The sequence below is a fragment of the Prinia subflava genome, chromosome 6, assembly GCF_021018805.1.
Source record: "Prinia subflava isolate CZ2003 ecotype Zambia chromosome 6, Cam_Psub_1.2, whole genome shotgun sequence".
NCBI lineage: Eukaryota > Metazoa > Chordata > Aves > Passeriformes > Cisticolidae > Prinia > Prinia subflava.
Window position 1 is genome coordinate 5,244,326 of NC_086252.1, and position 9,946 is coordinate 5,254,271.

General features: G+C 46.5%; 3 protein-coding genes across 3 annotated transcripts in view; all 3 read right to left on the minus strand.

Annotated features, from left to right (window-relative positions):
• The window catches only part of COL6A2 (collagen type VI alpha 2 chain), a 375,734-nt gene that overhangs the window by 285,196 nt on the left and 80,592 nt on the right, over positions 1–9,946 (minus strand). The window lies entirely within an intron of this gene.
• On the minus strand, positions 719–9,058 carry POFUT2 (protein O-fucosyltransferase 2). The gene is made up of 9 exons (XM_063399941.1): positions 8,883–9,058; positions 7,544–7,794; positions 6,397–6,541; positions 6,000–6,110; positions 3,815–3,881; positions 2,254–2,379; positions 1,543–1,723; positions 1,177–1,300; positions 719–889 (listed from the first exon to the last, which is right to left on the minus strand). The coding sequence occupies exons 1-9, from the start codon at positions 9,056–9,058 to the stop codon at positions 736–738; spliced, it is 1,335 nt and encodes a 444-aa protein (XP_063256011.1). The 3' UTR covers positions 719–735.
• Positions 9,066–9,847, minus strand: YBEY (ybeY metalloendoribonuclease). The gene is made up of 3 exons (XM_063399943.1): positions 9,468–9,847; positions 9,317–9,385; positions 9,066–9,202 (listed from the first exon to the last, which is right to left on the minus strand). Exons 1-3 carry the CDS (start codon positions 9,804–9,806, stop codon positions 9,116–9,118), a joined length of 495 nt encoding a protein of 164 aa, XP_063256013.1. The 5' UTR covers positions 9,807–9,847; the 3' UTR covers positions 9,066–9,115.

A 9,946-nucleotide genomic window follows, 5' to 3' on the forward strand; every position in this document is an offset into this window, starting at 1 on the left:
CCTGAAGCAACCAGGACCCTCCTGAGAGGGCCACCAGTGCTGACCCCCTTCCAGCAGCAGTGCTGAACACACCCACCCTTCTCTCCCAGCCCCGACCAGGCAGAGGAGGGAGCTGCCTTGGGAAAATGGAATCTTGGCCCTGCTCCACCAGGTACCAACCTCTTGCTCGATTAGGCACTGTGCCTTCACATGAAAGATGACTCCCCAAGGGATGGGCCTTGCAGGCTCTTCCCTTGGAGTGGGAGCAGCACTCCTGCTTTTATTCTGGTGGCAGCTTGATTCCTCCCTGGGTGACATGGCCAGCCCCCCCAAGCCCTGCAGTTAAAAACCTACCCACAGCTCCCCAGAGAGAATCACGGACAGGTAAGAAATGCTCCAGCAGGCAAGGCTGGTTTGAACAGCCGCATCCTGGGTGCTGCTTTGCCGCCTCCCATCACGCAGCTCTGCAGCCAAGAGGCCCCTGTGGTGTGTACAACCCACTTGGTGAGGGACCACTCAAGGAAGGCAGCCAGAACAGAACACACTGGGGCCTCAAGTCCAGCAGCTATGTAGAAATGCTGTGAGGTCCAGAGACACTGAGCAGTACAGCCACCCCCTGTCACACCCATGCTGGAAGGGGAGCGGGAGCTGAGAGTACAGGACTGGGTTATACTTTGTTCCAAGAGGAAGTTCCCAATGTGTTTTCCTTATTGTTTTGAACTTCAACAGTATCGAAACCTTTGTGTTTCTCTGTGTTTAATATACGATTTTCCAATGAGTTGGCTGCTCACAGTTTTTCTCTGTTTCACCACAAAATCGGTTGTAAGTTGTTTTTGGATCAAATCCCAGGATCTCCCTTTCCTCATGGATTCGGAAGGAAAATGTTGAAACTGAGGTGCCTATAAAATACCTGTGGAAAAAAATCAAAAAGGGTTTATGAGCAGGGGCAAGTTTTTAAAATGCAACTAATTAGATTTCAGTCCAATGAACTTCACTGTTCAGTGAAATGATATGATAATGAAATTATCATATATATACACACAATATAACCATTATATATCTACTATATACATCTCAATTATATAATTGATTATATAATGTCTTACACAACATGTAAACAACCATGGGCCAAAAACCGTATTCAGTTTTGTGACGATGACACTAAGCTTTGGCTGAAGTAAAAGCCAGGTTTGCTACCTTGCATGTGCACAAATCCACTGGTCAATCACAGCCAAGCCCCCATCCTTATAAAGTTCCAGCTCCTCCAGAGAGGGTTCAAACTTCACCATCCCAGGCAGCAGCTTCTTGAGCAGTTCAATCTCTTAAAAAAGGAAGGATACAAATTTATTTTTGCATTATGAAGAGCAACTTGATGCTGTTGCCTGTGTTTGTTTAAGGGAACCCCGGGTGAACAATCAGAGAGCAACTGACACCAAGATCTACCAACAAATTTTACAATACAGTTGCCAAAATTCACAGCACTGCAGGCAGGGAAGAGAACAAGTGGTAATTGCTGCACATTGTCAAAAGTTACCAATCCTGAAATGACTGTGATCTGCCTACCTTCCTCAACAGCATCAGTGGCTATGAAAACTTTTTCAAGTTTAAGCATCTCCAGGAGGCTGTGGATTTTCTTTACTGCTCCTTGCAGGGAAGGCACATCTTCTCTGTGACCCCAAATGAAGTCTCTCCTTCTGAGATGAACCCCAAGGTATGGGCCTCCTAGAGCTGTGCCCATCTTCACCTACGAGAGAGAGACCAAAACTTTAAAGCTTGAGAGCATCACTGTTCATACTGAAAAGCCAGAATGCATCATCTCTGTATAAGGCACAGAATCACTCTAGTTTCAGAAAGAAATTTTTAAGTATGGACTAGCTTGGGACACTTGTTACAACATTTAGATCTTGGGTGGCCACCATCATTCAAGAGAAACTGGAGCGCTAAATCTTTGTAAGCAAAAATTCCTCTCCTTGACCAAATCAAACCTCACTTTACACCCACATGTAGTGCTGAAAACAAGAGGAAATTCAAGTTTTCTTTACTGAAATGAGGACAACAAAGATCTGGCCCTCAGAACCAGTCAGGCACACCTTGCCAGACTCTGTTAGCTTGTATCACATAGGGAGAAGAAAGTGCACAAGGAACATGCGTGCCTACCTCTACATGAGCTGAAGAGTGTCATTCACGTGTACTTTCCAACATGCCCTACAGCACACAGCCAGGAGTACAAAAATGAAATATTTGTTATGGGGAACAGATGGTTAAGGATTTTACCTTCATCTGTGTCCAGTCCTCCTTGTACTGAGTCCTGTCTGCCTCATCAGTGGATTGAAGGTATCTCCTCCTAAACTCATCTCCCACCATGCGGAGGTGTTTGGCGAACACCATGCTCCGACGGGTCTGTTGGAGTAAGAACAGACTCTGAGTCAGAAAAAAGAGAGCTAAAAATGCATAGGTGGAGACAGTTTCACACACACAGCACTTGCAGGATGCAGTTAGTTCTCGTATATCTATGCAGTACTCTAAGCAGTGATTTCTAACTTTGATCCAAGCTTTAATAGTTTATTCCTAATTATCACCACATTTATAACTAGCATACTCACCTGCCCCTGCAATACACAGTAGAGGGACGACACTGCAGTTATTTACACAACAGAACACAATATACCAAGTTAAACACCCTAGCAAAATGCCTCACTTTTGGAAACAAAAGCTGGGCAAACACCTGTAAGAATAAAACCTACTTTAAAAATATTAGGCATCTAGCCACTGACACACCTATGAAATTCAGTGAACAAGTGATGAAAAAAGGAATTATTTCCTTAACCTGTGAATAATAATCTCTAAGATTCTGTGATGCATTACCACTGCACACAGCCACAAGTGGCCTTTTTATTAACAGGAAAAAGAATGAAGGAAATCCAAATTTCTCCCTTTTTGTCTACAAAGAAACAGAGAAGGGAGAGATGCTTCTCAGAGGACTATGGAAAAAAAAGCAGAGGCCCTAGGCCCAAGCTGCAGTGAGTAAATTTCTGTTTGGACATCAGGCAAAACCACTGGGGCAATGTTTAAAGTGCCACTGTGAAGAAATGTGTGTTATGGAGCCATGTGGATTTCATGTCCACTTTTATAGGACAAGACATACTCAAATATGGTACCTGGCTTGCATCTCCTTCTTTGAGAGGTCACTCTCAATGAACAATTAATGGCTACCAAACTACTGTTTGGTCCACTTCTGAAAACATGCCATATCTCAAGTGAACAGCCAGATGCTTACAAGACTGAAGTCTGTGTAATTTGTTTTGTAATATCATGAGAGTCAGTTTCTCTTAGGAGTTTTAACTGTATCAAGAATTCATATCATGTTCCATTTTCCTGTGTCTGAACTTTAACATTTTCTTAAAACTTTTATGACAGGAATTATTTTATCATAGACCTTTGCCTTGAAACCCATGGAAATTTTGCCTTTGAAGCCAATGGGGAAGGATTTGGAATAATAATGAGCACTTTATGGAACTCTTTAGAAAAAACTAATCTTGAGGTTGACTAAATAAGAAACTGCTCCCTTCTGATGATAGATGTGTTGTATAGGGGAGGATCTTTTAATCACCATGCCCTGCAGCACCGGGCCTTTAGGCACAAAAGAGCAGGACAAATTCCTGTGTCACATTAATCCACAGTAGCCTGAAAACCATGTTAGCACACATTGCTGAAACAGAAGACACAAGTGACTTTCAAGACAAGAAACTCAAGGCAAAACTGAAGCACACATTGGTTATGAATTTTTAGCAGAGCCAAGTAAAAAGTCTAGAGAAGCTATCTGTAAAATACTCACATTCCAATAATCTTTCCCTCCGTAGTGGTCATGAAGAAGGTTTTCAGCTCTGTCTAACATCACTGACCTATTGAAAATTGTAAAACTGAGTGCAGTTCCCTTAGGAATAGAATTTACATTATGATGTTTTTTACACATTTGCTAGGATAAAGCACAGACTATGATCTCTTTGCAAAGGGAGCATGGGGAATGAGAGACAGGCTCCTGTGAGTTAAATTCTAGCTCTCCACAAGGCAAATCGGGACCCACAGTCTGCTGGGGAGAGAAGAGAACCATGTCACTCCCTGTGCCTGGTCTCATCCTTAATAAACGGTACCCTGACTCTGAAAGTTTAACATTAACAAGCATTAACCACCCCTCACAGTCCTTGCAATAGTTGCTACAGGAGAAACAAGATTTCTGACAGGGAGAGTGATCTAAAGGGGAGAAGTGACCTGTGTGATAATGCTCAGCCTCAGGGCACATGACAACCTCTGGGAGGAAGCAGAAGATCATGAAAACAAACCCAGAGAAGGTGTTTTCTACATGTAGAATAAAATGTCCTACAGTAAAACAACAGACCAAAGAACACAGAGACACTATCTAAACGTGTGGTAGCAGACAGCAGCTTGTGCTTCTCATAAACAAACACAGTTCAGGATTGTGTACTCATAACTGCACTATCCAAATTCTAAGAAGCAGAAGAGATTTTGAGTTTCAAGTATCCCATACCATAAGATGTGTAGATTTAGTTTGTGAGCACACTGATGATAACCAAACACACAGAGAAGCACTTCTGCTAAAAGGAATCAAGGTCATTATCTGCATCTCTTTCTACTAAAAAGAGTGGAAGCAAATAACCAATCAACTTTGGATTATCATTGCTGATAATCAGCTGGACACCTGCATGAAAGGCTCTAAATCATCTGTAAAATAGACTAGACTGCTTGTGAAGAAGCATTACTGCATCAAACAGGAAGACTGGAGGTGAAGGATGCATTGGGAAGTTTCCTTGGAGTGACCACACTTGAAGCATAAAAATCCAATCCTAGGACCAAACAACTGGTTGTCCAGCCAGAACGGCAATACAGGAGATCAGAGCTCTGAAAAATCAGAGTAGACACAGGCATGCATGAAGATAAGGAACTTCTCACTGACACAGCCTAACAAGATTCCCAGACAGCCTTCACTAAAAGCTTTTAAGAAAACTTGGCACAGAAAGGTTCTTGCATGAATTAAAAAAAAAAAAAGTTTATAGACAGAGATAAATGTATGGTTCTCATTGCAGAGAGAGGTCACAAGTGGAAGATCTTTTCATCATATTCCTACACAACCTACAGAAAGACAAGAAATCAGGTGCCACAGCTTAACAATTATTTTTAGTTCCTCAGAGCAGCCAAGGCCAACTATGAAGAATTAGAGAAGTCTGATCACTGGCCAACGAAGCAGCAGATGAAATCTAACATAGAAACAAGTGTAGTTAAAAAAAAACCATCAACGTGGCTTCATCTAATAACTAAAGGTCTTGATGGTCAGAAACAAGGACACTTTGATGTAAACATCAAGGCAACACTCAGAGGTCAAAATAAGGAACCTGTGTCTCAAGAAATAGCAGAAAAAAAAGAGAGCACTTGACAGAGCGTGTAATTTGTACTGCAGTGTAACAGGTTTAGCCACACTCAGTGTGCAGGAACCTGCTGAAATGCAAAGGTTTGGAGATTGGCAGTGGTGACAACCAAAGACATGGAATGGCTTTCACATGGAGAACAACTAAGGGAGCCAGGACTCCTCCCACTGTAGAGGAGACTACTGAGGGGAATATGCCAGAGACGTAAAATCACATGTGTTGTGGGGTAGAATATGGAACAGCTGATGGTTCAGCATCCCTTCCACCGCACAATCTAGGGGATAATTTGATGATACCTTGGAGGTGGGAGTCACAAAAACTGCCTGAGAGGGAATATAAAATAGCCCAAGGCTATTTGCTCTTAGATTTTAGCACTGCAATCTTTAACTTAACTTACAGTTAAGTGTTTCTTACGGTGTAAATCCTTTTTGTAATGACTTTAAGACAGTACAATAATTTGGTAATGAAGTATCTCAACAGTGGGATACAGCCTTTAAGTTCCCCTTGCTCCTCCCACCCAGCAATGGGGTTGTACAACAATAATACAACAATACATAGTCATACAAGGCGGCAACTCACTGTGCTGAAGTGTTCTTCAGAAGGATGGGAGCCACAATAGAGGCAGATCCTTGGACAGACAAGCAAGAGGCGTTTAGACCTCGTGTTTCCTCATAACCCCAGAACCAGCCCCTAAAAGGGAACACAAAGGATTGGTTCCAGGCTTGTATTTTAAATTAATACCATATACAGAACAAAACATCCTAAAAAATTACATACCTATACAAATAAACCGGCCATCTACTTTATGCTGCTCTTCTTCGGAGAGCAACTTTATAGAATTAGATTTTCTCATACCAATACAATGTTTTATTATTGATGGGCTTTTTAAAAACAAAGTGAACTCCAAGCCCCCAGATGTTCACAGCAGCAAGTATCTCTCTGAATACAACAGACCAGAAGGACTGCAAGATGTTACCTGTAGTAGCCATGTTTGTCTTTAGAGTACATCAGCTGATCAATGCATGGCCTTTCATTTATTTTTTCTTCCCATGTTCCTTCTTTCCATCCTTCTGCGTAGCCTTGTAGCACATAAATCTGTTCAATAAAGGGCCCACCTGACTCTGAGCAGAAGGCAAAGCAAAGGATTTGTAAACATGAAAACCCACACTGTAAAGGCATGAATGAGCACCAGCTGCAGCTAAAAATCTGCTAGAAATGCTAATATTACACTACTCTGTCATACCTATTTTCCATGTAAAAAAGGAAGCTCTGTGTGAGCCAGAAAAGCTAAAAGGCTCAGGCAGTGTGACTACCTGCTATCCCACCCAGCTCTGTGATTTCATGTGCCAAACACAACAGATTCACTGTCAGCTGAGTAAAACACTCCACGAAGCACACAGGTTTTCAGTGCTGTAAGCAGCTGCCATGGGAGGAGTACCTCCAAGAAAAATGCCAAGTACAAGCCCTTTTTCCCCTAAATTTCAGGGTCTCTACATGCATTTTCCTGGAAGGCAGGGAACAAGCTTTCTCTTCAGAGCTTTTTGCAGAGGTGTGAAATTTGGTGGCCTTTATTTCCTTTACTGAACAAGCCTGTGACACTGCTGCAGATTTGAACATTTAGTGATTAGCTCAATCGCACTAAATCCTAAACAAACCAACTTCACCTTCTTATGGAAAGCCTTTCTCTTAGACACAAAAAGTAAGCGGTATTTCAAGTATTTGTAGCATCGGCTATAAAGAAGTAAGTTCAGAGAAGAACCCGCTTTACAATCACCATATCCAAAAAAAGGTGGCTTGTCTGTATTTCAACAAACTGCCTCTCTCCTTATGGTCTTGTCATGGTCAAAACCAGACAGAAATACCACAGGTGAATTTAACCACAGGCTGTCTTTGTCTGTCTTTGAGGGTTCCAGAAGTCAAGGGGACAGCACTGCTACATCAAACAAGCTGCCAAGTAATTGGGTTATTCCATTCTAATGCTTGTGTAGCTCAGCAAAACTCCTTCCCATCCCTCTTCTTGTTACCTCTTAAGATTTTTTTTTTACATGAAAGGATAAAAGCCCCTACAAAGAAACCATATCAATTATTTAGTTAATTGTAGATTGCATGATCCTATACCCCACCTGCAAGGAACTGCTCATATTCGATGACAGGGATGTTCCTGTTGAGGCTTGGGACATCAAAGAACTCAGACCAAGGGATCCGAACCTGGAGGATGTCAGGGCTCTGCCAGTGATAAAGACGTCCCCAGGGAGGCAGAACCAACACCCAGTTTTCGCTTTTCCGCAGGGTGTTTAGAAGGGAAGCAATGCGAATGTAGACATCTCTGCGAAGGTTGAACCCTTCAGGGGGGTTTACATCGTACAAAAGGTATCTGGAGAGAACAAAGGAATACCATTATTTCTGGTGATGTCTTAAGTTTTAGCTTTCGTGTTTTTCAGATTTTGTGCTGCCTAGGGGCATAGTTCTGAGCGTCATATTAAGTGCCAGTAAGCTCTCTTCACAGAGTGGGTAGACAAAACAAATCCTTTTCCTGCTGAAGACCAAGTACAACTTTTAGGCCCAAAAGCATAAACAACGGTGGACTGAAGGGAGGAAAAAGATGGATGGTACCTCACAACCTGAAGCTGTAACTGGACGGTTAAACCCCAATATGCAAATAGACCAAAGCTTATAAAAATGTAAGACCTCTTGACCTGCCAGCCATTTTGTGACCATTCTTAGTCCACCGTGGATGTAGCCTGGTCAGGCCCTGTTCTGTCCAAGGTGGATCCTAGAGGCCTTTGAACAAATACCTACTTTATTCACCAGTCTCTGTTTCAGGTCAGCCTTCCCAAGTCATCACTGGGAGCACATAGAGGCTATCACACATTTTTCATTTTTTATCCAACAATCCTGTGATGAAACTGTTGGGAAGGAAGCTGTTCCTCTTTTTGAGTTTGTGGTACTCGGAAGGGGAAGAAGTCATGGGAAGTCAGAGCAGTGTGTGCTGCAGGGGCTGGAGGGGCCACTAAGGTCTCCTGGTGAGGTGGCACATGCCAGGTGCCTTTCTTGCAGAGGGTCCAGCAGTGGAGAGTCTCACATATCCTGAGGGTAACATGGGGTGTGTGGTGAAAATGGCAAAATCACTGGCATATCACCCAGGCTAACTCTTGTAAGCTGGACACAAAAGCATGACGACATGCTCCAGAAAAGAAGAGGGAAAGAATGCAGCTTGGAGCTGGATGATCCCTCTGAGATCCCTTCCAACTCAGGATATTCTACAGACAAAAGCCCTCGGACAGCTGCGATGACACCTTCCGCAAAGGACCCACAAAAGCACCAGCAGGCAAAGGAGGCCCTTTACCAGCTGATGGCCGAGACACCGCTGGTCGCCCGTGCAAGGGACACCGCATGGCGAGGGGAGATCCCGGCGGGCAGGACCGGCCCGGGGCTGGACGTGGCGGGGCCGCCGCTGCTCACCTGGTGCGCGGGGCGGCGGCGGCGGCCGGCAGCGAGGAGGCGGCGTGGCCAGCGCGGAGGGCGGCGGGCGGCGGCTCGGAGGCGGCGGCGGGCGGCGGGCGGGCGAGCGCGGCCAGGCCGAGCAGCAGCAGCGGCAGCGACGGCGGGCAGCGGCCAGCGGGCCCCGGCGCCGCCATCCTCACGCCACGTCCGGGGCGGTGCCGGGGCTCCGCCGGCGCCCCGCTCTCGGTCTCTCAGAAAAGGCCGGCGGTGAGAGGACGCAGGCGGGAGCCTGTGAGGCGGTTCAGCTCCTCCAGGATTTGTACTTCCTTCTGGTACATCTGCGTGAGCAGGGGCGGTCAGCACCGGGCGAGCTCCGGTTCCCGTCACCGGGGCCTCCAGTCAAACCCATGCCAGGCCCCACACACCCTCCCTAGCCCGAGAGCATCCCGCACCTGCTCCCACTCGGGTTTCGTGTCGTGCCGGTAGCCGAGCAAGTGGCACAATCCGTGGGCTGCCGTCACCTGTGCGGGGGGAGCACAACACACGTGTTACCGACCGAGCCCCGTGCCCGCCCGCCGCCTGCCGCGCCCAGGCGGGGCTCACCGTCAGTACATCGTCAAATTTCTCCCCGGTCTCGCGGCACTGCTGGTGGATGTACTCCACCCCCAGGAAAATGTCCCCCAGGTTGTACTCGTCGCGGCAGCACGGCCGCGGCAGCTCCCCCGCCGCCACTTGGTGGAACGGGAAAGAGAGGACGTCGGTGGGCTCCGGGCAGTGTCGGTAGGCGCCGTTCAGACGCCGCATCAACGCGTTGCTGGCGCAGACCAGCCCCACGTCGAAGCGGGAGGCGCCCAGGGCGGCGCGCAGGGCGCACACGGCGCGGCGGAGAGGGACCCGGCGCACGGGCACGGCGCACTGCGCGTTCCGCAGCGCCACGCTCATGGCGGGACCGCCGGCGGGTGCCCGCCCATCCCAATGAGAGCCCGCCCACCCCAATGAGAGCCCGCCCCAATGAGATCCCGCCCCAATGAGAGCCCGCCCACCCCAATGAGATCCCGCCCCAATGAGAGCCCTCCCCAATG